Source organism: Sceloporus occidentalis, unplaced genomic scaffold (genome assembly GCF_023333645.1).
Source record: "Sceloporus occidentalis isolate IW3139 unplaced genomic scaffold, rSceOcc1.0.p SCAF_2, whole genome shotgun sequence".
Taxonomy (NCBI): Eukaryota; Metazoa; Chordata; class Lepidosauria; order Squamata; family Phrynosomatidae; genus Sceloporus; species Sceloporus occidentalis.
This window is the reverse complement of record NW_028316982.1, coordinates 62,955,603-62,981,755: the sequence shown is the minus strand read 5'-3', so window position 1 is coordinate 62,981,755 and position 26,153 is coordinate 62,955,603. Positions and strand designations below refer to the sequence as shown.

At 40.6% G+C, this 26,153-nt stretch overlaps 2 protein-coding genes across 5 annotated transcripts in view; both read right to left on the bottom strand.

Moving 5' to 3' along the window:
* The window catches only part of LOC149318468 (arsenite methyltransferase-like), a 53,745-nt gene extending 45,619 nt beyond the window's left edge, over positions 1-8,126 (bottom strand). For 2 of the 4 annotated variants that reach the window (XR_016280041.1, XM_089509775.1), the window contains exons 1-5: positions 7,758-8,124; positions 6,738-6,769; positions 4,661-4,788; positions 3,020-3,170; positions 1,134-1,270 (exon numbers count right to left, since the gene is read on the bottom strand). Coding sequence is in view for 3 of the 4 variants with exons in the window: in XM_089509775.1 (XP_089365901.1) it covers positions 1,134-1,270; positions 3,020-3,170; positions 4,661-4,788; positions 6,738-6,769; positions 7,758-7,800 (491 nt within the window). In the remaining variant the exon portion in view is untranslated. Of the gene's footprint in view, positions 1-1,133; positions 1,271-3,019; positions 3,171-4,660; positions 4,789-6,737; positions 6,770-7,757 lie in introns of all 4 variants that reach the window. The other 2 variants (XM_089509776.1, XM_089509777.1) reach the window with 1 other exon arrangement.
* Positions 8,127-10,252: 2,126 nt separating this feature from the next.
* Positions 10,253-25,132, bottom strand: LOC149318467 (BLOC-1-related complex subunit 7-like). Its single transcript, XM_089509774.1, has 5 exons — positions 24,950-25,132; positions 22,371-22,433; positions 19,966-20,009; positions 19,416-19,436; positions 10,253-13,660 (listed from the first exon to the last, which is right to left on the bottom strand). Exons 1-5 carry the CDS (start codon positions 25,097-25,099, stop codon positions 13,609-13,611), a joined length of 330 nt encoding a protein of 109 aa, XP_089365900.1. The 5' UTR covers positions 25,100-25,132; the 3' UTR covers positions 10,253-13,608.
* Positions 25,133-26,153: the final 1,021 nt, after the last annotated feature.

Sequence of the window (26,153 nt, the reverse complement as noted above, 5' to 3'; positions counted from 1 at the left end):
AAGCATCATGTAGAAAAGCTTCCATACCCTCCAAGTCGGGGGGGGGGGCATGGCAGAGGGGACACATAGTCCTCCAGATATTGTTAGGCTACAGTTCTCATCAGCCCTAGCCAGCATAATCATTGGCGAGCAACAATGGAAGATGCAGTCTAACATTATTTGGACAGCCACACGTTATCCTTTTGCTTTAAATATTACTAAATCAGCATTTTTAAATGTAGAATGATCTTCCTGTTGTAGTTTAATAATTTGCCTCCAAAAGGCCAATGTGAACACTGACAAACATCCGTATCCCAAATCTGTTTTAAGCAGAATGGAAGGGCAGCTGGAGTGGTGATGGTGTTATTTGCGGGAGAGAATCAGTGTCAGGGAGGAAGTAGTCCTTAATATCCTCAGGCTGCCAGGTCTCCCCTGCAAATCCTATAAATATGTACACACACAAACTCCATTTTTGCACAGAGATTCTGGTCTTAGATCTCACTAAAGAAGTGACAACCCAAGAAAAAGGGAGGGGGATCTGAAGGAAAGAATCAGTTAACACATAAAAAGGTAATCAATCCTTCCTTGTGCCCATAAAATCACACCTGAAATCTCTCCCACCCCAGGATAAACACTACCCAGCATTTGCTTTACAGTGTGCAGACTCAGAAACTCCATCCAAAAACAAGAAACTTACCGTATATACTCGTGTATAAGTCAACCTCATGTATAAGTCGAGGTCAACTTAGGAGGAGGGAGCCCGGCTGGAGAGAAGGCTGCTGGAAGAACGTGTGCCCTTCCCAGTGTCACCCCAGCTGGGCTTTTTCTTGTGGAGGGAGCCCGATTAGGGAGAGGCTTGGTCGGAGGACCCCACTGCCCCTTTTATATGTCTACCCCAGGATTTGGGGGACCATTTGGGGGCAAAAATTTCTTGACTTATAGTCGAGTATACACGGTAGTTCCTAGTTATTCATTTACAGCTTACTGCAGCCTGAGGTTTGAGCCAAAAAGATATTTAGGAACTATGGAAATCTGCAAAATATGTAGTGCAGCAACACAGCATCTAACATTACAATCAGCATTTCAGAGAAAATACTCAGTATCAAGCCTCAATATCTGGCCTTGCAGAAGAAGAAGCTAGAAGAAGTACCTACATTACAATGTCATAGCTTTCACCCTTCAGGCCTATTTCATCTAGTTTTTCCATGTAGCCATGAATAAAGTTTACATTGGGCTTCTTGTAGCCAAATTTATTCATGTGGTAATTAATGTGTTTCTTTGCTACTTCAACCTGAGGAAGGGAAACAAAACAAGCATGGAATCAGAATACTAATTAAATACTCTCCAGTACTTATGAGGATACCTGGTGCTTTTTCTTCCCCTTTGCAAAAGCTGTAATCCTCCTTCATTTCTATTAATCTGTAACATTTTAAATCTATATGTGCACCTATTCAAGAGTTTAACATTTCATATTTCTTGCTCCAACAATAAGTGTTCATTTTAGTTGTTCGATTACAGATGGGTTTCGTTGCCTAATAACTTTCAGGCACTGTTATTTGAATTTAATGATTTAAATTTTTTAACAGAATGCACTCATGAACTTTAGCACATATGCTAACATTCAGTAGTTCAGTTATATCAGCTGTATGCTTATTAGAACTTTCAGATTATTGCTTTGCAAGACAATAATAAATAATATCATTTCAGTAAAGGAAAAACATATGTGTGCTGAAAAGGCACACAGCAATGATATATGTTATGTTTTCATATACTGAAACAACACACAGGCAACAAGTTACTTGTTTCACAGATAAAAGAAATATAGGATGGACACTGCAACAGAGAAAGAAACAAAGAAGGAGGCTACCTAGACCTGACATGTTGAAACAGGAGTAGTATGGAAAATACTGTGCATGCCATAAGGACAGAGAGAAGTCAATAGATATGACCAGGCATCAACAATGCCACTTGCCAGCTCACTAGGAATTAGCATCATTTACTCCTAGGTGAAAAAAAACAGTAAGAAAGCAATTTAAGTAGCCAAAAAACAACACAACACAAAACAAAACAAAAGGATAAGAATTCTACACTTATCTGAAGGAGCGAGCTAGATCTAGGTCTCCAAGTTATACAAGGAATTAAGGGTGAGTCCTTCTCTCATTAAAAAGAAGTTTCAGAGGAGGGACAGAAAAGTAGAAGAAATGTCTGCTGCTTCTGTCCTTCTCCAAAGCCTTCTGCAAAACCCTGCCTCTTTCTCTAGTTCTCTGTGCTTGCCCGAAAGGTGAAGAATGAGACAAAGGCCTCATACAGACAGGCCAAAATAAAGCTGCTTCGGGTCACTTTGGAGGTATGCTGTTTAAATGATGCATGTGTCCGAAGAGTACAGAAGCTGCGCCAAAGTTGCGCTCCAGTCCTTAGGACTGGATCATGGCTTTGACTCAGCTTCCGGACTCTTAGTATGCATGCATCATTTAAGCAGCATACCTCCAAAGTGACCTGAAGCAGCTTTATTTTGGCCTGTCTGTATGGGGCCAGTGACTTTTCAGATCTGCAGAAACTTTTAGAGAAGGGCCAATACAGCAAGCATTCTTCCCTGTTCCGTGTCCTTCTACAAAGCTTTCTAGAAATCAAGAGTTTTGCCACTCTCTTCAGCCCTCTAATATACAGAGTTGAGGGGAAATTTTAAAAGGTTTAAAATAGCAGGAGAAATGTCTCATGTTTCTGTTTTTTCAAAAGGTTTGTATGGCCTCTTCCTACTTTCCTCTATATTAGCTAGAAGAAGCTGCAGAAAACAGTGGATAAGGACAGAAATAACAGGCATTTATCCCTCTTTTTCTTGTTCTCTAAATTTCCCACAAACCAGAAAGGTTGCTTTATTCTTGTGTCCTTGAGCAATTAGAGGCTTGGGACAAAGGTGGGAATTTTTATTCTATTGTGGAGTAAATCAGTACTTCTTGACCCTTGGTGATGTCTTATTTACTATTTACTGGCATAGATAAAATTTCATTCTTGAAAGAAATTGTAAATAACAGCCTCTTACTTGGCCTTCAGTCATGTCTACTCCAGTGATATGTCCATTTTCTCCAACCAGCTGACTGAGCATATAACAGTCTCTGCCACTTCCACTCCCCAAATCCAATACCCAGCAGTCTGCTATACATTCTGGGACTACCAGGCCACAGCCATAATACCTGAGGGTGAAAACGTAAGCCAGTGTAGAAAAGAAACATATTTTTGATAAGAGAGAAATGAGATGGCATGATGTACAAGTGGCAAAATGTGCCAATCCATATCCGAAACATTTCAGAAGTTGTGTATAACTGTTACACTTGTTACTCCCCAATACTCTCCTGTACAGTTTGCTTTTGAAGTCTATTCAATTACATTTTATGGCTAAAGTCATCATAATGTTGCATGTTCAAATAAATCAGGAAAAGACTCATAATAAAGGACAAGAAAATAACAATAAATATAGGTTACCCACGTCAGTCAGATCAGTCTATTACACTTGTAGTGTAACCGTGCAATCTTATTTATCTGTTTGTTAATCTTCTACTCAGAAATAAAGCCCAAAGGGAACCCTGGTGGCACAGTGGTTAAATGCCAGTACTGCAGCCACAAGGTTGTGTGTTCGATCCCAGAGGCTCCAACATTGATTCAACCTTTCATTCTTTCCTAGGTTGGTAAAATGAGTAGATAGCTTGTTGGGGGCAATTAGCTCACAGACTGTAAACACTTAGAGAGTGCTGAGTTCACTGATAAACAGTATAGAAATGTATATGCTATTGCTGTTGATTTCCACAGAGCGTCCTGTTAGGTAAGAAGACACAGGATTGCAGTATACACTAAAACAGTGTATACCTACATGTTTAATACCACTGAGCTTAATCAGTGTAATTCCTAGGGAAGTAGGTGCAGCTTACAGTCCTAAAAACTTGTATTAAGAAATAAACCCTACTGGGTACAGTGGAACTTACATCTAACTAAGCATGCATAAGACTACAACCCCTTCCCTGAACTTGGTATCTTGTACAGCAGGTTGCCAAACAATATTTGACAATGCCAGCCCTATATTATAACAAAGAAAGTCCCTAATCACTCCCCTCTGGTGCATCATACAACATAAAACCATAGCTTTTCAACCAGTCAGACATCCTTTTGGCATATGGGCAAATCTTTGCATTTTTGTATCTTAACTAAAGCGTCACCTCACAATTCACCACGGCCTCTATTGCAGCTGTGCTTTTAATTGCTTTTGTATGTCTTTTCAGCAGTTACCTTTGACCAACCAATCAGTTATCTACCCTTGACTAATTAAAGTAGTTTGATATTTTTCAACAGACATATATGATAGCTTTTACTGATTAAATTGCAACGTTCTACTATTGGTGGTAGTGAATGTAATATGTAATGTTTACTTCCACTTTGTTATAATAGTACTGTAGAATAAATATGATTATGATAATGTTCTCATTGTTTATAATATGTCTGCCCCAAGCCAAAATGTTCGTGTTGATTAATCAGCTTCTTAAAAATTTTATTTCATTTTAATAGAAGTGATGGTGTCAAGAGTTCTCCTTAAATAAGAGAAGATTTAAAAAAAATGGATCTCTCTGCTTCGCTATATTCATGACATGGCAGTTTTTTTAAAGAACTAGTGTGAACAAAGTCAATACTGTACTTGGCTGAAACCTCTTCATGAACACATTGTAGTGCGTTTCTGACAAATGCAGGTAAGGGCCTTGTCACAGTAAGGCAAGCATTGGTTTTTAGATCCTCTGTTTTCTTCAGCTCTTTGCCGTAGTAGTCCTAAAAAAGGAACAACAGAAATACCCAACATAAGCAACTAATTTGTGATTAATAATGGTTGCTGAAAAGATTTGTTGTTCTTGTATGCCTTCAAGTCATTTCTGACTTATGGTGACCCAAGTGGTTTCTTACTTATTATAATTGCCAACCTGTCTATCTCCATATAATCATATATCTTGCTTAGCTGTTCATCACATGATGGAATTTCAACATTCTTCCACTTTGAGATATATAAGATTCTGGCAGCACAAACCATATAAAAAAACAATTTACTATATTGCCTTTCAATTTGTCCATCCTCTAACAATATTCATGAATATCAAACTAGTGAGGGTGACTGTCGGGGATGCTTTGATTTTGAGTTCCTGCATGGCAGAGGGTTGGACTGGATGGCCCTTGGGGTCTCTTCCAACTCTATGATTCTGTGACTATCTGTAACCCTAAGGCAAATGTATAATAGTGTTTTCTGGGGCTAAGTGTGTCATGCCCAGTATCACCCAGTGGGTTTCCATGGCCGAGCAGGGAAATGATCCCTGCTTACTAGGCTCAAAACACCACTAAACTGTACTTCATGGCTCCTACATTTCAAAAGCTGGGAAGGCAAAGGGGAGACTCAAATATAATTAGTACTGGCACACTGATACCAAATTACAAGTATGAAATTATTTTTAAAACTTTAGCAATAACTGCTTGATCTGTTTTGCTAAGGAAAAATGGCTTGATTAATGTTGCTGCTACACTCCATCCAGGCTTCCTCCTCCTTTATATAATCAGTGCCATTGTGTAACCAGGGTTTGCTGGGTACTTTTAATAAGGAGAAATGATGGCTAACAACATCTTCTACTTCATCCTCGGGCTTTCCTGTCCTAAGTTTTGCAGCAGTCTTCACAACAGCTGGGGTAGGCTGAATAAAAGGACTAGATTTTCCTAGCAACAATGCACTGATGTAAAATGTACAGTAAAGTATTTTGGGATGGAGTGGTCCTGAATGAACTATGAATACCTATTAGCTTCATAAAATCCCTACTTCTGGTAGAGATGAGAACTGCTGGAGCTCATTAGGTGATATCGCTCAACCCAGCTCCCAGCATTACTGGCCTAGTGGGATAAGCATTTCTGGTCTACAGGGATAAGCACTCATCATTATGATGACCTTCTCCAATGCAAAATTTACCATTGCACCTTTGTACAAAGTGCATTTGGCAACATGTTTTCCACAAGAAGGCACTGGACTTTATCACACCTGAGGAATTTCTCTTAATTTCAAATGAAAAGAAAGTGGGGCCAGAACACATTTATGTGAATTCGCTAGTTCAGTGAATTTACATGAATTCGAATTGCGTTCAAACTGACTTCCCATTGCCCGAAAATAGCTTGCCATTGCCCGAACTTTCATGTGATCACCTCTCACGCAATAACGTGAAAACCCATGATTGCGCTCGGACTGACTTCCTATTGCCCAAATTTGCATGTGGTAGTCTATCACGCAATAACGTGCCATTGGATTATACTCCCAATTTCCCTTGTCTGATAACATCCACTGTCACCATGCCATGCAGAGTAAACAGGAATGCATGACAACAGAAATGTGAGGAAAGGAGAAAAGTATTCATTCGTTCATTCATTTCATTTAATTTCTATGCCACATTTCTCCCAAAAAGGGACCAAAGGTGGCTCACAGATAAAACTGTTTTTAAAAATGTTACAATAAGAATTTAGAAACAAAATCATCTAGCTAAAAATAGTACAAAAGTGACATTAACATAAAAAAGCCAAATAGGAAGGTGCTCCTTTGGGTTTCAGTAAGCAAGACACCAAAGAGTTTGGCCAAGACAGAAACTAAGCGAGCAAAAATGGAGCATCTATGGATGTATATAGGCAGTAGTGTGAACAGATACCATTAAGTCTCTAGGCATCTCCTAAAGATTTCATTTTTCCTATGATCTCACCTGCACCTCCCTGTATATCCTCTCCTCGGCCACTGCAAGGAAAGGAAAGAAGTCAACATTTGGTAAGAATGCCTTATCCAATAGTATGGTAGGCAGTCGCCACCAGGCTGAAATCTACCCTTGAAAAAGACGCCCGCATGGTGACCAGGTGCCCCCGCTTTTCCAGGATATCTCCTACATTTCAGCTTCTGTCCAGGAGGAATTTCAAAATGCCCTCCATTTTCAGCATGACTATGATGCATGAGAATGCAAAGAGATCTGGTAGCACCTTTGAGACTAACAGGAAATAATAAGTTGGCAGCATTAGACTTCAGTCTACTTCCTCATATGCATTTAGTGGAGTGGAAATGCATTTGAGGAAGTAGACTTACATCTATGAAAGCTACCAACTTCTTTCTTACAGTTACCCTCAAAGGTGCTACAAGTTCTTTCCATTTTGATTTTACAGACTAACACAGCTATATCGTTGAATTCAAGAAGCATGAAATCTACATTTATATGAGTGGTTTTGAACTGATGCTGCTAAGAGTGCTCTAAGCTTGTATCTTGGTCATGCCTTCCATTTTGTGGTGCCTTGTTCTCCTTTGCAGTGAGGACATCAGGTTATCCTGTCCAGGATGATATCCATCATGTCCTCCATTTTAAGCATGATGAAGAAGCATGAAGTGATATTGCTAAGAGTGTTTTTAGCTTTTACCTGGTCATGTCCTCCATTTTCCAGGAGGAAAGCCATAACGTCCTCCATTTTGAGCATGACTAAGAAGCATGAATTTATATTTCTATGAATGTTTTTAGCTTTTATCTGGTCGTGTCCTCCATTTTCCTTGAATGCCCTCCATTTTGTGGTGCACTGGCCTCCTCTGCAGTGAGGACATCAGGTCACCCTGTCCAGGAGGAAGCGCATAATGTCCTCCATTTTGAGTATGACTAAGAAGCATGAATTGATATTCTATGAGTTTTTAGCTTTTCCCTCCATTTTGTGGTCCCTCGCCCTCCTTTGCAGTGAGGACATTGACTCACCCTGTCTAGGAGGAAAATCATAATGGCCTCCATTTTTGAGCATGACTAAGAAGCATGAATTGATATTTCTAAGAGTGTTTTAAGCTTTTATGTGGCCATGTCCTCCATTTTGCAGTGAGGACATCTTTTCACCCTATCCAGGAGGATATCCGTTCCTCGTGTCCTCCATTTCTGAGCATGACTAAGAAGCATGAATGGATATTTCTAGGAATGGTTTTAGCTTTTATCTGGCCATGCCCTTCAATCATTTTGCAGCGCTTTGTCCTCCTTGGCAGTGAGGGCGTCTGGCCACCCTGCGCCCAAGAAGAGCCCTTCCTCGATGGGAGCCTGTCGTCGTCGCCCTCCTGCCCTGTCCCCTCCCTTTGGAGGACGGCCCTTCTGAAGGAAAGGCGCCGAAAAGCCTCCCTCTTACTCGAAGCCCCGCTTCCAGTCGCTGCCTGGTTCTTGAGGGAAAGCCCTGGGGGAAAAACCCAGGCCTTCTCGGTCGGACTGAACCCCGGGAAAGAGAAGGAGGAGGAGGAGGCCTCCTCGTCGTTCCTAGTCGAGGCCCGCCTCCTCCTCCAGGACCAGGAAGGAAATGGCCGGGCCGGGTTTCTGAGGGGAAAGGGCACTTGGCAGACATACAAATGGGGCCCTGGATGGGTTTTCCCTCAGCTGTGGGCCTTCGCAGTCTGAAGACACACACACACGCCTCCTTCAAGGGTAGATGCCTTCACCCCTCAGGAGGGCCTTCGAGGAAAATGGAGGACATGGCCAAATAAAAGCTAAAAACACTCATATAAATATAAATTCATGCTTCTAATTCCTGCTCAAAATGGAGAAAAATTACCAAATCATGGCTCAAACAAATTGGGACATTATCAAAATCAAAGCTCAAAACGCTCATAAATTCATGCTTCTGAGTCATGATCAAGTTTGAGGAAAATTGAGGATATGACCAAATAAAAGTTAAAAACGCTTTTATAAATTAAATGCATTCTTCTAAGTTGTGCTCAAAATGGAGGACATTTTGGAATTCCTCCTGGAAAGTTGAAGTGGAGGACATGTCCTGGAAAAGGAGGACCCTTGGTCACCCTGCCTCCTCCAGCCCAACTTCCACAGCTCTAATGACTCTTTCCAAGGATTTAAGGATGCTACTTAAAGTCACCAGACCCCATCAGGTCATTTTAGCAGGGTCAGCCCTGGTTAGTACTTGGATGTGAGACCACCAATGAATACCAGCTGCTCTAGGCTGTATTTCAGAAGGAGGAACTGGCAAAACCACCTTTAATGCTGCTTGACTCCACTTTAACTGTCATTCTGGAATCTGTAGTTTTGTGACATATTTAGCTTTTCGTCAGAGAGCTCTGGTGCCCCCTTGTTGTTGTTGTTGTTGTTGTTGTGTGCCTTCCAGTCATTTCCAATTGATGGCAACCCTATGGCAAACCTATCAATAATTCTGCAGCCTCTGAGTTGCCTAAGAAAATCCTATGAAATTCAAAGCTGACAGGCAACTTGAAGGCACATGTACAAACACAGACACACACTAGTTCCGAGGATCCCATTTCCAACAGCAGGAAGGTTAGGAGGGCAAAATCATAACAATTCATTCCCACATTGTTTTCAAATTGCTTTGAAAGGTATTCTGCCTTTGAGCCTTGAGGTACTGTAGTACAGTCATCCCTCCATATTTGCGGCTTTGATATTTGCGGATTTGATTATTCACGGATATCATTAATATGTTCTCTTTAGAACTGTCTAGGTCCTCCAGTGCAACTCTGTGGTCAACTGTAACTAAGTGCCATTCTATGGTCAGTGTATGTTGGACATTGACCACAGAGTTGCACTGGAGGACCTAGAGATTCCTAGAGAGGTGTCCTCTCAGGTAAAAACATGGTGTTTTTGTTATTTGTGGTTTTTCCATATTCACAGGGGTCTTGTTCCCCTAACCCTAGCAAATATGGAGGCACAACTGTAAGACCATCATGACTAAAGTCAAGAAAAGACCATACTAGGCAGTGAATCCTCAAGAATCCTTTCTTCATTCCAGAAAAACTAAAAACCCTCTCCATCCACCAAAAGCAATAAAATTGTAGGCCAATACAGAATAATAACTGTTCTTTCAGCAGTTAATGACTGATTATATTCTAACCACTTACTTCTTTTTAGTTGAGACTGATGCAAATCAATGTCCAGTTGGGAATAGCTCAGCTGACAATGCTCAGCTGGCATAACTGAACTTAGTATCAAGTTATGTGTATCCAATATGTAGTTGTGTGTATTGAAAGACCAATGATTAACTATAGAGATCTTCAGTCTGATTAACTTTATTTCTGCTTAGAATAAGCCGGTTAGAGACAGCAGTTGGCCAAATTAGTACAGACCTACACACTTCTTAAAATAAAAATAGTGGTTTTTGAAACCACTCCCTGATATGGTTTATATGACAGATCACATGCGTCTCACAAAAAATCATGTATATCATGTGCATAATAAAAATACAGATCTGAGAACACTATATTAATTCTAAAACAAGATTTAGTTTATTTTCTGTTCTCATATAAACTTTGTGTAAAAATAGAATTGTCAGGAACTGAACACAATAAAATGTTGCAATGTATGTACTGTGAAAGCCAGCCATCTCCACAATAGTCCATTGAATTTTCGCTCAAGGAGAGAAAAGGTCATGAGAAAGGGAGACTTGTCTTGAAATCTGAGCTAGATAACAACACTGAAAGAATACAGCGTTGTTATACTGCTAGTGTGGAATAGAAATAAAAACCTGTTTCTTCTTCTCTGTCAAAAATAATAATAATATGACAAGCATGTCATAGACTCATAGAATTGGAAGGGACCATATGAGCCACTTTACATTCTCTCTTCCCCTCCTTAGATAGATAGATTTTCCTGCATGCAAATCCTGCTTTCTCTCATTATTTAATTCACAGGGCAATAACTTTGCAAATTGGTAAACAAACCATATGATTCAGGACACTCCCTCTTTTGGGAAGTTGTCTCAAGACTCACACACAAAGATGTTCTCCTGCCCTGTTGGGTTCCCCCATCTTCCTACTCTCTCAGCTTTCTTTGGAAAGATGGTGAGATAAAGTTTTCTTTTTACCTGAACTATTCATTAGCTAGGCTAGGATACTGAGTCTATGCTTATGTAGATTCAAGCCATTAGTAAACTTTTATTTAAACTGCAAGATACTGTTGTTTTTGAGTCAATGCAGGATCTCTAGTCTACTGGCTGTAAAACGTTTTTGGCTACATAAGCAAAGGGCCCCACAGAAACAGCAGGAATAATTTTTACTATGCAAAACATAAAATGTAATCATTATATTTCAGTAGTATCTCAGTACCTCAACTTCTTGCAGTTCATAATTTTAGGCTGCATCAATAAAAGTATAGTGTCTAGATCAAGAGAAGTAATAGTGCCACTGTATTCTGCTCTGGTCAGGCCCCACCTGGAATATTGTGTCCAGTTCTGGGCACCATAATTCAAAAAGGACATTGAGAAACTGGAGCGTGTCCAGAGGAGGGTGACTTAAATGGTGAAAGGTCTGGAAACCTTGCCCTATGAGGAATGACTCAGGGAGCTGGGGATGTTTAGCCTGGAGAAGAGAAGGTTAAGAGGTGATATGATAGCCCTGTTTAAATATTTGAAAGGATGTCATATTGAGGAGGGAGCAAGCTTGTTTTCTGCTGCTCCAGAGAACAGGACCCGGAACAATGGATGCAAGCTACAGGAAAAGAGATTCCACCTCAACATTAGGAAGAACTTCCTGACTGTAAGGGCTGTTTGACAGTGGAACACACTCCCTCGGAGTGTAGTGGAATCTCCTTCCTTGGAGGTCTTTAAGCAGAGGCTAGATGGCCATCTGCTGGGGATGCTTTGATTTGGATTTCCTGCATGACAGGAGGTTGGACTGGATGGCCCGTGCGGTCTCTTCCAACTCTATGATTCTATGATAAACAAATCACAAGACCCACTTCTGTGAGCAGTGTGGAAATGATATTGACAATAAACAACATTGTCAATGAAGAATAAATGCAGTTATATTTTAAATACATATAATAGGAGCAAATCTGCTTTTAAATTGCCTCATTACAGAGTGTAGAAATAAGATATCTTCAAGACTTCTCCAAGTGTATATCTAAATTGATTCCTGGATCTGCAGAGCATTACATAATGAAGCAAAGGCTGCTTAATCAAGAACCATAGCAATAATGAACGTGTAGGAATGTAGTTCAAGGCGAACACTGACAACAGATGCACAGCCTTAAGGGAGTACATTCTAGACCTTTTTCTGCAGAAATGAGTGTACACACTCTGGAGTTGTTCCAGCATTGCTCAAATATTGTACTGAGAACAGTGAAAAAAGAATTAAAAGCACTCTCCTATGCATTTTCATTTAAAATTAATTCTTATATTTGATGAGCTTTACATAGCAGTGAGTATACACAGGATTTCTGGAAATTTTACCCCAAATTAAGAAATTGCCAGCACTATTTACAAAGAACTATGCAAACGTTTTTGCAAACTGTTTCAAGTGTCTTGATTTCCACTCAGCATTCTCTACTTTCATTAACTAAGCTAAAGTTGAGGGGATGGAGGGGGAGCATCCAGTCCTTGAAAATATGTCTGTTTCTTTAGGTAGCTAAATATAAAGTCAAATGCTCATCATGAAGGATGCAAAATTCAACTCTTCAGTTCTGTAACAGATTTCCAAAGAAAGCATATAAGAATATCAAGTCGAAGACTTTCATGGCCGGCATCCATAGTTCTTTGTGGGTTTTTCGGGCTATGAAGCCATGTTTTAGAAGAGTTTATTCCTGACATTTCGCAAGCATCTGTGGCTGACATCTTCTAAGATGCCAGCCACAGATGCTGGCAAAACGTCAGGAATAAACTCTTCTAGAACATGGCCACATAGCCCGAAAAATCCACAAAAAAACATATAAGAATACTTAGGAAGAAGTCATTACTGATGTACTGTGCTTATTGGACCTATTAACCAGGCAAGAAGTAGATTTATAATCCACACAAAAATCATAGGTTCTGGTGGAAATCTTGTACAGATCAGCTCTTTACTCACACTACCGTACTCAGGATCAAATTTTCTGTATACCATTTTATAGCTAAATTAGAGGGGACATATTCCAAGGCTAATCCTGTACATCAGTGCTACAAAGCGGTGATTGGCAGACCAGTGTGCTGCAAGTTTCAAGGACATAAAAACAATTGTAGTCAATGGGCACAATATGGTACCAATCCCTGGTACACTGGGGAAATAATGCTTTTAATCTCCCACATCAAGTATCTTAAGGAGAAGTACCATATATGATGACAGCTGTGCTTACACACATCAGCAACAGACAGGAAAGCAATATCATGCAGCAATTTCAAGAAATTTCTAATGCTCTTCTTGATAAAGGAAAAGCTTTACACCATAAATTTGTTTTGAGTTTTTATATCATTTGAAATAGGAAAACCTTCTCCCTTTAAAACACTCAAAATCAAAACAAGATGCATTTGATTTGTCAACTGTAGAGGTATAAAATCATCATGGAAATTAATCCTGCTATGCCTCAGAAGTTTAAAGAGAAAATAACATGGACACAGATAATTAAACTCTATAATTAATGAAATACCTATACTTTTACAAAGTGTATACCTGCTATTAAATAACTAATGGCCACCCCTATGCCCAGGTTGTACACAGAACTGTACTTCCCAACTGCAGCTGCTTCTTGGACTAGGGCAGTCACAAAATGTTGTTGCTGAAGATGGAAGGGGAAAGGGTTCTGCAAGACGTGCTTTGTTTCAATAGTTTCTAGCTGATCTTTAATACCATACAACATTGTCTCTTCACTTCAGAAGGTGACTCAGTTGATCACGCAGATTTGAAGACTGTTCAACACTGAAGAGGAAAAAGAAGACTTCAAAAAATTGTCACGGACTTTGGATATATTAAACAATTATTATCAATGAACCAGTCTAAATCTGATTCTACGTCTCTGTGTATGAGCTGGCAAATGTATATGTTGTATATACAAAGACAGAGAACAGATATATCATTTTAAAATCATTTCTAACATAGAATACCACACTGACTAAATGAAAGGTTCTTGCAGCATTTTAAAATGCTGTATAATACATTTTAAAAAGATATAAAAATAACAAAGAAATGTGTGCAAAACTAATTTGCCACCAGGATGTAGGTCTATAACAAGCCCCACCAACTAGCCAGGTGGGGAAAAAATCACAATCCATTAGAAACATAACCAGGGAATAATTCCCAATTAACTTCTAAATAACAAAGCTAGGATTGAACTGCACATATATCTGGCAGAAAGTGAACAAGTCAAAGTAAGCCATAAGATATTATGATTTCTACTAAAAACAATAACAATTATTCTCCACTGGCAGAATGAATCTGATCTTCAGTGATCCAAATGTCACTTAAGAAAGGAACCATTACAGTGAGATCCCATGCATCTTATTATTATTTATTTCATTTCGTTTCGTTTCTGTGTTGCCTTTCTCCAGAAAGGGACCCAAGGCGGCTCACAGATAAAATCATTTAAAAGGTTTTACAGTAATTTTTTTAAAAAAAACCAATTAAAATCAACTAGCTAAAAACAGTATAAAATGAACTAAAACATATAAAAGCTAAAAAAACCTCATCTAAAGCATACACCCCATAAAAAATATATACACAATTATATATTAAAAGCTTGTTCAAATAAAAACGTCATTGCTTCCTGGCAAAAGGAAAGTGGGGGCAGCCTACTCTCCCATGGAGGGGCATTCCAGAGGCTTGGAGCAGCCACTGAGAAAGCTCTTTCTTGCATCCTCACCAAGCAAGTCTGTGATGGTGGTGGGACATAGATGTTTATCACACTATACCCTTAAAGTGCCACAATTCCAGTTTGACTCCTCTAGCTGCCTCCTGTTGCATTCTGGGATTGGCAGTTTTAAGGAGGGGTATTTAGAATTCTCAGGCAGAGATCTTAGGACTTTGGCAGGGTCATATGTGGAGATATGGTCTTTCACATAGTCTCGACCTAAGAGTACTTGTACCTGCACTTAGTAGTAAGTCCCAGTGCACTGAATGCCATTTGCTCACTTACCAGTATGTGTGCTTTTGTACTCTCATACCTAGAGACCATGAGGGCAGGGGAAAGGAATTTTAGTGGGAAACAGCAAAACAGTGCAGCGTGTAGCCTCCTTTGCCAGCACAGAGGGCATTTACACTGTAGAAATAATGCAGTTTGTCACCACTTTGGCCCCATTCCCACTGGGCTATAAAGCAAATCATGAATCGGATTATAGGAACATTGTTCCCATTTGAACTCGCGTTTGATCCTAGTTTAAGGAAAATCATTCCCATTTGAATTTGAATTCAATCCTACTTTGATTGATTTCTCTAGCGAAAACCTGAGTCAGCGGTGGATAACCCGGGTTATCCTGACACCACTTTTAATAATAATAATAATAATAATAATAATAATAATAATTATTATTATTATTATTATTATTATTATTATTATTATTATTTATATCCTGTCTGTTCCATTTTGAGAATCGACGCGGGTAACAGAAAAGTTGATTTTAAAAAATCCAACAATAAAAACAACAAGCCCCACAAGACCCCAGCCCAACCCTCCCTCCCAAGTATAAAATTAAACAATAAAACATTGTTAAAAATACATAACAATATGATAAAGTTACTAGACAAACCACAAATAAGAAAAATAAGAAAAGGAGGGGGATTCAATTGGTTCTGGACATTGGGGAAGGCCTGCCAGAAGAGAAAGGTTTTTGTTGCCTTTTTGAAAGCCTTAAGCGAGAATAATTGACGAATCTCTTCCAGCAGGTCATTCCACGTTTTTGGAGTGGTGACAGAGAAGGACCTCCGGGAGGTCACCACCAGTCTGGTCTTTCTAGACTGTAAAAGGTTTTTCCTGGAGGATCGGACTGTTCGGGAAGGATTGTATGGGAGGAGGCGTTCCTCCAAGTAGACTGAACCCAGGCCATGTAGGGCTTTATAGGTGATAACTGTGTACTGTGCTCGGAAGCTAATAGGCAGCCAATGTAATGATTTTAAAATAGGTGTAATATGGTCGAACTTGGATTTTCCGGGGACCAGTCTGGCTGCCATGTTTTGTATCAATTGGAATTTCTGGATATGGCACAAAGGTTGCCCCACGTAGAGCGCATTGCAGTAATCATGACGAGAGGTTACTAGAGCATGTACAACCATTTCTAGGTCCCATTGCTCCAGGTAGGGGCGCAACTGGCGTATCAGCCGAAGCTGATAACAGGCACTCCTGGCTGTTGCATCAATCTGAGAAGACTGCTGAAGCGACGAATCCAGGAGCACCCCCAAGCTGTGGACGCAGTCTTTCAGGGCAAGTGTGACCCCATCTAGAACTGGCGAACTTATCTCCATACCCGGATTGGGGTTACGTATCACGAGCACCTCCGTTTTATTTGGATTCAGCTTAAGTCTATTTTCCCTCATCCAATCCATTACCGACTTCAGGCAGTCATTCGGGGAGGGGGGGGGGAGATGCCCTCCTTGGTCACTGAAACAGTCCGAGAAATAGAGAAATAAATTTAGGTTTCATCAGCGTACTGATAACACCCCTTGGAGCCCGTTTGGCCAAAGGAAGGGACCGAGGAGGAGTGGGCAAGTATACACCTCCTCCTCCCTGCAGGGCTTCGTTAGACCTGAGGTGTCCTTCGGAGGACACCTCAGGACTACCGAAGCCCTGAGGAGAGGAGCAGGGGCCGCGCACCTGTTGCTCCTGCACCTCACGGGCCCTTACTGGTCCCTAGCTGTCTCTGAGAGACAGCGGGGGGCCAAGGAAGGGCAGGAGAAGCAGGCACGCGCCTATCACTCCCTCTCCCAATCCCTCCCCCACTTCTAGCTGTCTCTCAGACAGCAGGAGGTTGGGAAAGCCCCGCCCCCAGAGGGTGGAATCTCCGCCCCCGGCACGTGGCTCCGCCCCGGAGGGTGGAAGCTCTGCCCCTGGCACGCAGCCCCGTGCCTCTAAAACCTTTGGGGTTTGTTCTTCAGATACCCTATCTTGTTTTATCAACTTCTCTCTTGGTAGCAAGTTATAAGTGCTGCTGGTGATGTTCCCTTCTTCATGACTAGTGTTGTGGTCTTCCCCTTTCCTGCTGGGGATCTCAACATGCAATAGTCCTGCACTAACATTGACCCCTAGTCTTGTATTTTGCCTACTGGGCTCCTGCAAATGAGACCCTTGGTTGGCAACCAAGCTGCAGCAGGCTTTTTGGTCTCCTAAAACTGTAACTTTTGCTATATTATCAAGGGATGTGGCAACCTGCGTTTTCCCACTGCTTTCTGATATGCACGGATGCAACCTTTTTGCTGTGTACCTTGTAGGTAAATCTGCCTCTCATTTCTGTCTCACTCTTGGAACCTAGGGCTCCTCTTTTCAGAGCCATCCTCTTCTTCCTCCTCTCTTCCTCCTCTTCTTTTTTATCTTCTTTCTCCTATTCTCCTTCTCCTCCTTTCTCATCCCCCCTTTCTCCTCTTCCTCTTCTGTTGTTGTGTGCCTTCAACTCCTTTCAAACTTATGGCGACCCTGCAGAGTTTCCCTTGCAAGTTTCTTTAAGGAGAGGTTGCCTTTACCTTCCTCTGAGAGGCTGAGAGAGTGTGACGTGCCCAAGGTCTCCCAGCATGGCCAGTCTATCTTCTCAAATGTTCTAGCCGCCAAGCCAGCCCCCTCTTCTTCCCCGCTTCTTCTTCTTTTTCCTCCTCCTCCTCCTCCTCTTATCCTCTTCTTCCTTTTCTGTTGTTGTTGTTATTGTGTGCTTTCAACTCCTTTCTGACTTATGACAACCCTGCATAGTTCCCTTGGCATTGGCGGGTTACAAACCGCCATTAAAGTACGGACTCAGTCCGTACTAGGGTTAGGAAGGTGCGGTGCTTCCGCACCCTCCTAATCCTAGTACGGACAGAGTCCGTACAAAATGGCGGCCCCCCTTCCACATGGGGGCCTCCATGATGATGTCACGACCGCGCCACCTCTACACGGGGCGGCGCGGACGTGACGTCGTCGGTCCGCGCCAGGGCGCCTAGGGCGCCCTTTCCGCGGACCAGGAAGGAGCTCCATTTCGGAGCTCCTTCATGGTTTGCGGCGGCGCTTTGCTTCGCTGAGCGCAGCCTTCAGACGGCTGCGCCCAGCGAAGCAATGGAGAAAGGGGCCAAGCGGCCCCTTTCTCCTTCTCCCTGCCACCGCGGGGTGTCCTTGGGGCTTGAAGCCCCAAGGACACCCCTTTTCAGGCTGCGGGGAAGCGGCGTTTTGCTGCTTCCCCGCAGCCTGAAAAGCGGCGGATCAGGGCCTCAGCGGCTGCCGCTCTGCACACTGAGGCCCTGATACACAGGGGGAAGGGGCGGGTGCAGACCGCCCCAAATGGGCGGTCTATAACCCACCATAGTTTCTTCAGGCAGGGGGGAGGGTTGCCTTTACTTTCTCCTGAGAGGCTGAGAGAGTGTGTCTTGCCCAAGGTCTCCCAGTGGGTTTGCATGGCCAGTCTGTCTCCTCCAATTCTCTAGCCACCAAGCCAGCCCCCTCTTCTCCCCCCTTCTTCTTCCTTCTCCTCTTCTTCTTCCCCTCTTCCAATCACAATGACACCTAGACGCCCAAGCGCTCAGGCGCTTCAGTGATCCATTGACTGCTAAAAAACACACAAAACCCCAGAAAAACAGGTTTGAAAGACGCAAATGGGGACAGGGAACAAAAATAGCCCATGTCAAAATGCATTGAAGCAACTGACGTCACTGTGACTTCTAATTGCCTAAACGCTTGATTGACAGCTTAAAAAAGAGAAAAACTGGTTCCAGACAGGCAATGGGAACAGGGAACAAAAAAGTCAGTGTCAAAACAAAATAAAGAAATATCAACGGGAACGAGAACATGGGTCAAGAAAAACCAAGTCCGTTTGCTCCCTTTTGTAATGGGAACGATGGATGTGATTCGAATACGACTCAGGAACTTGATCCGAGCCAGACTCGCAGCAAGATTCGTCGCTTTATAGCCCAGTGGGAATGGGGCCTTTAAGTGCTGTAGCTTCATCCAATGTATTTGTAGTTTTACAAGGTCTTTTGCCTTCTCTACCAAAGAGTGCAGGTACCTTGCAAAACTACAAATCCCAAGATTCTGTACAATGGCACCGTGGCAATTAAAGTGGTGTTAAACTCCAATGTTTCTACAGTGTAGATGAACCCATAATTTTAATTTGAATTTTTTTTAAAAAAAACTCTGATTGTCTCTTTTCACATATTTTATTAACTATACAGCAAGGAATATTTTTAAAATACCAACATTTATCACTATTGTTTAACATTTATTTGGCCCCATTAGTGTTCTCAGCATGGTACAGATATGACACAATCCCAGTACAGGAGTGGGAATTGTACTGGACTGTGACTCACAGCCAATCTAGTCTATTGTGAGGAACATTGGGCACTGCAGTTCAACCACATCTGGAAGTTGCACAATTCCTGCCTCTTTCCTATTACTCTTATGTCAAACTATATTAGGGAGATGAGAATGTTTGGTAAAAGTACCGTAGCAACAAGAAGGGGAAATGTAAAAACTAGTCTGTCACTCAAAAGAAAAGCAGAGGAGACTCACTTTTTTTGAATAGCTTCTTGCCTAGAAGAAAGATTAGGGAGAAAAACATTACAAAGATATCAGCTAAAGGATGCTTAAGAACACAAAACAAACTAAAGGCCAGATGAAAGGCTGATTTACAAACTCAGGGAACTACAGAGGTCAAAGGCAGAACAGATTGCTTGATGTTCCTGTTGTGATATCTCAAATTGAACTGACAATCTTAGGTTAGTATGGATGATGCAATGAAGTCTGAGAAATACTTCTGAAGAGGCAAGTTTAAAGGTTGCATTTCTAACAAACTCTTTTATGCTGCCCATCAGACCTTCAAAGTATGACATAAGATTATGCAGTAATCTTATCATAGCAATTAATAATACAGGGTGTTCTAGAATGCTATTAGTAGAAGAAACAATTTTAATACTCTTGGGTTCAGTTTCAGCTTTGTTTTGCAGGGTTTTTCTGCCTGAGATGTAAAGTGATCCATGCAATGTAGGGACCGCAGAAGACACAACTCTATACCCAGAGAGACCAGACCTTCAAACAGAGAATACACAATGTGTATACTTACTGATACTGTAGATGAGTAGTTATAATGGCCATTTTCCTTAAACTCTGCAAAGAACAATATATGAAATGTAATTTTGTACTGTAAATCTATCAGTACAATAATTACACAGTACATTGTAAATTAATCAGAAATTGTCACATATTAGATTCTTCTAGCCTAAGGTGACAGTTGTAATTAGGTATCCCAAGCCTTTTATATTTATGTTTTAATACAAAAGGGGACTTGGGATTTTCCCAAGATAGTAATACAGACTGGCATATAGAGTGAAATTCAGAGTTTTCTTCAACTGGGAGAATTGTCCCTGGAATAGATCTCTGCTCGTGGGATGCTCCTACTAGTGAATGGAGCAGGGGTCATTTCCACCAGTCTTTTCCTTTCTCCTCCAGGCCTTTATGTGCCTTTGGGCCCGTAGAGACAGGCCAAAATAAAGCTGCTTTGGGTCACTTTGGAGGTATGCTGTTTAAATGATGCATGCGTCCTAAGAGGCCAGAAGCCAAGCTAATGCCACGATCCAGTCCTAAGGACTGGACCACAGCTTTGGCAGAGCTTCTGGCCTCTTAGGACACATGCAACATTTAAATGGCACACCTCCAAAATGACCCAAAGCAGCTTTATTTTGGCCTGTCTGTATGGGCCCTTTAAAATCTTATTCAGAGGGTTGGAGGCACCCTGGGAAATGGAGAGGTAGCTACAGTGGAATCCATCAAAAATGCTTTCATTCACATTCCACCAGCAAGATCCTCTACTGGTTTCTAATCCCACCCATGAATGGTAGCATCCCTTCTTTTTACAGAAACCTAGTTCAGAATCCTAGTCATTGTATGTAACTTGCATAATTCAGGTAATAACTTTGTCAGGAAAGACTTAGCACTTTCAGGACATGGGGCAAACAGAACTGGGAATGTACAGACAGCATAGTATTTAATGCTTGTGTGTTCAAATTCCAAATTCCCTAGGCCTGTCTCAGGAGAAAGATAGGAAATAAATAAATAAATAAATAAATAAATAAATAAATAAATAAATACACTTAGAAAATAAGAGGCTTGGCCTGGGGAACATAAAGCCTTGAAAACACCTTTCTGCAACCCAGCACACCATCTATTATCAACTGCATACTGGAATTTATCACCAAACACTGTATGAATTCAGGAAAAAATGTGATCACAGAGGCATATACTTGATACTCCTGGGTCATTCTGAATGAATGAGAGATCAGTTTCCCACTTAGAACAGGAAGCTGAACACAAAGTAGCTTACTTTCCAGTTTGTAAGTTGGTACTGTCGATGTTGCTAAAACATTTGATTAATCATTGAAATCGCAGTATTAATGAACAAAACTGAAAGTAAAAGATTGGCTGATTATTTAGCATTACCACAGAAATATACAGAAACAAAACAGCCATTTTCTCTAACACTGATCAAGTTATATCTCAGAGTGGTCCCTCCAAAGAAAAACCATGAAAGCACTGGGAATGTTCTCAGTAGCAGATAGCCACAATGGCTAGGATGCATATTTGTTGTGTTCTCCTTTAAGCTTGACCATGAAAATCAATGCCAAGGCTTCTGTGATGAATACACACTCTGTTTATTTTACAGTTTAAAAAAATTATTCCACCTTTCTCGTGATCTGGGATCCAAGACAGATCACAATGTAAGTTAAAACAAAATAAAGTTAAGCCCATGGTAATAAAGTCAAAAATTAAACAATCATGTTCAGAAACATTAACTGAGAACTGTTTAAAAAGGCAGTTAAAGGATAATAATGACGATGATGCTAAAAACACAGCACACCCCAATTAAATTATGTTCTGAGATGGACAGTTAAGAGTCAAAGGACTGGGTAAACAGAAAGGTCTTTCCCTGCAAGCAAAAAGAGAGAAGAGAGGAGGCCATCCTAGCTTCTCACAAAATGGAATTCAACACCTTGGGAGTAGCCACAAAAAGGCTCTCTGCTGTGTTCTCATCAAACATGCCTCTAATGGTGGTTCAACCAAAAGAAAATCCTGTCTCAAGCATCTTAAAATGCAAGCAGGCTCATATTGGGAGATGTGGTCTTGCAAGTCTGTGCCCAGTGTACTGGCGACACCTGACCTCTAAACTCTGGATAGCCTCCCCAGGGGTTTCATGTGGATGTTAAATTGCATGTGGGTCAAAAGTGAATGCCAGGAGACACTGTAGGCCAATGTTCATGGGGTCAGACAGGAATTCCCCAGAATACTAACACAGCCTCTTTGAAAACTGCAAAAGCAAACAGTGTTTCAAAACTGAGCCAAAATCTATTAAAAATGAAATCAAAACATCAAAATTGCATTTCTTGTAGTCCACAGAGAACTAAGCAATAAGCACTACCAGGAAAAGCACCCATTTATGTAATGTAAATCATTTATTTATAAAACATTCCTTACATCTTCCGAGTGCAGGATGGCATCCTCTTGCATCACCATGTTCCTGGCTGCCTGTCCTAAGAACTTAAAGAAAGCAAAGTCACAGTAAAGGATACAAGTTTCATGTTCTGAAAAGCTAGGGACATACAGTAGTACCCCATTATTTTCAAAGGTGCAATCCTGCTCAAAACTGGCTTCAGTGGGATTTAAACAGCTGAGATGAAAGCATTGCAGGCTTAACAAACTGAGTTTCAATCCAAGAATAATAAATCACTTGGTTCCATAAATTGCTTCCATAAGTAGTGTCTATGTGGAAGAAAAATACACTTTACAAATTATGAGATCAGTTCTGAAGATCAAATGAGCAGACAAGTGCAACATGACTATATTGATGATGACGACATAAGGGTATATGGCAATTTACAAAGTAACATAAACAAAACAAACAGACAAACACCAAACATTGGACATCTGCCTTCTAAGTTTCATCTGAGGAAGGAGACAAGATTAGCAAATCAATACAGAGACAGTAGGGAAGTGATGAGAGCAAGTGTGGTACAGTGGTTTGAGTGTTGGACTAAGACACTGGAGACCATGATTCAAGCCCTTGCTTGGCCATGGAAACCCACTGAGTGACCCTGGTCAAGTCACACTCTCTCAGCCTCAGAAGAAGGCAAAGGTAAAACCCCTTGGAATAAATCTTGCAGAGAAAACCCCATGATAAGCTTGGCTTAGGGTTTGCCTTAAGTCTGAAAAGACTTGAAGGCATACAACAAGGAAAACGATAAAATATCAAGGAATGAAACTGAGCACATGCTTTTACATGCGCTTCAGCTTTGTATAGCACAGGATGCTTTAGATTAGAATATATTGCATTAAAAGCACAAAGAGTCCCAAATTCATGATGATTTCTTCTTAACCTCTAAAATATAATGTCAGGGAGCAAACATTCATTCACCCTCTGACAATAAGAGCATATATAAGTGAAGACTCTGCCCACCGTTATTCTATTACTGTAGTATTGTTTTTAGATTTTATTGTCTGTAATTTTAATGGATAGAATTGTTTAATCCTTTTTAAGGGGTTTGTGGAAATTGTATATATTGTATTTTTTTTAATATGTTTATTAATGTTTTTAAACAAAAAAAAACAAATAAAATTCATAACAATCATACATGAAGTAAAAGAGTACAATAATCTTATAGAAATTCCAACTTATATTACTCCCCACTTCACTTCCTCCCACCTATCATACCCGTTCCCCTTCCCTCCCCCGTCTCTTCCATTCAAACTTCATTCACTACTTCCCTATCATCAGAACCCTTATATTCAAAACCTGTTACTCTAATTATCTAAAATGAAATACTAAACTCGATTTATCAGACCTTTACAATTGTATTACGGTATCAATCTTCAAAAAGTAGTCACATAGGCAATCTTATATTCTTCACCCTAATCTCATCATTCTAATTAATTTCGAAGCTCGTAACTTGGAGTCATTACAATTCAACATTATTAGGATATATATTGTATTTTTTAAAGGTTTTATGCCGCGTTGATTGTGGTAACAAAAAGCGGGATATAAATTAAAGGTTTATTATTTATTATTTTTATTTATTGTGCATTTTACATATCCGGTGTGTATGTGTACGCCATTGGTGTGCTGCTTTTTAATGCTTTAACGTTTTTAATTGGTTATCTAAATGGTTTCACCTGTTCTGTGCTTTTAGGTGTCATGTTTTAATCCTAGTATTATTTTTAAAAAATTGGTAATTAATGTTTTAGTTTTATCCTTTTTAAATTACTGTAAATTATAAATTGTATATAATATATTGTAAATTATATTACTTATTAATTATAAATTATACATAATATAATATAATTACATAATATATTTCTAAGCCACCTTAGAGTCCCTGCGCTGGCAGGAAGGAGAGTATATTAATAATAATAATAATAATAATAATAATAATAAATTATATCAAATAATAAATTATATTATTGTTTGTTAATTATCAATTGTATGATATATATATATATATATATATACACACACACACTTATATACTGTAAATTTTAAATTATTGTAAGCCACCTTGAATCCCATTTTGGGAGGAAGGCGGCTTACATTAACTTAACATTTACAATATATAACTGTATCTATTATACTATTTATTATTAATAAATAATATAATTTATTGTTTAATAAATTTGCAATCTATGATTTAATAAACGTAATTATTTGATTTATATTCCGCCTTGAATCCCATTTTGGGAGAAAGGCGGCTTACAATAACTTAAAATTTACAATATATAATTGTATATATTACACAATTTATAACTACTAAATAATAATATTATTTATTATTTAATACTTTTATAATTTATTATTTAATACATTTCTCCCATTTTGGGAGAAAGGCGGGGTATAAATCTAATCAAATAAACAAATCAAGGTTGCCTTACTCCCCACTCCTTTCCTCCCTCTTTATGCCGCAACTGACATGGAAACTACAAATCCCACCATGCACTGCGCCACTCCGCTCGCGCTTGAGCCGTGCCCTGACGCAATGCTCTCTGGTCCTCGTAGTCCTACCCACCTCGGCGCTGCGGGAGCCCTTCAGCACCTGTTTGGTGAGGGCGATGACGTCTGTGCCGCAGCTGGTCACCTTCTCGGTCAGTAGGCCTTTCACCGAGTGGCCAAACCGCGCCTGAACGTCCACCGCGTTCCCTGCTGCGGCAGACGCCATTTTGTTTGCAGTGCCCGCCTCTCTCTCTCTCTCTCTCTCTTTCCCGCTCGTCGCGAAACGGCAAGCGAAAGGGGACAGAAGAGAAAGGAAACCAAAGTGGAACTGCCTTAAGGCCTGGGGAAGCTAATTACTTCATTTGGAGCATTTGGCCATAGGAAGGCTGCATCCACACTGCAGAAAGAATCCAGTTAGACCCTCACTTTAATTGCCAAGGGACCATGCTATGGAATTCTGGGAATGGTAGTTTGTTGTGGCACCAGGGCATGGACCCATGGTGCGCCCTGGTAGCAGCATTCCCAGAATTCCATAGCATGGACCCATGGCGCGCCCTGGTAGCATAATAAACTACCATTCCCAGAATTCCATAGCACGGACCCATGGAAGTTAAAGTGGGGTCAAATTGGATTCTTTCTGCAGTGTGGTGCAGCCCAAAGTTAGATGTGCAGTAAACCCACAGGTAGGGTTGCCATAATTGTCCACTATTACCAGGGACAAAATGGAGGACAATTTTGAGACCAAACTGTAGGACAACTGCAGGACAAAACTCAGCCCAAAATATAGGACATTTAAAGTCCTCCCTTTTTCTTAAATGTCCTACATTTTGGGCTGAGTTTTGTCCTGCATTTGCCCTACAGTTTGGTCTTGAATTTGTTCCACATTTTGTCCCTGGTAATAGTGGACGGTATATTTTTTCCAATGACGTTTGCGTCAGGGAGAGATAACGCAACATTATTCCAAACACAAAGTCGACAAAACTCGTTCCTTTTTACTTTCGGGAAGTTCTCAAAAGTAAAAAGGAGTGTGTTTTGTCGTCTGTGTGTTCAGATTAATGTTGCGTTATTTCTCAGACGCCAACGCATCTTAAAAACAACCCACGAAAGCGGGTGCTTTGCGGATTTTAAAATCCTGTTTCTGCATGGGATTTAGCCAGTTTGCTTCCCTGTGATAAAGTCCTTAATCCAGACAAGACCTAGGTGCTGCTGGTCAATCACAAAGCAGATTAGGGAATCAGATTCATCTTGTGCTAGATGGGGTTACGTCCCTCCTGAAGACA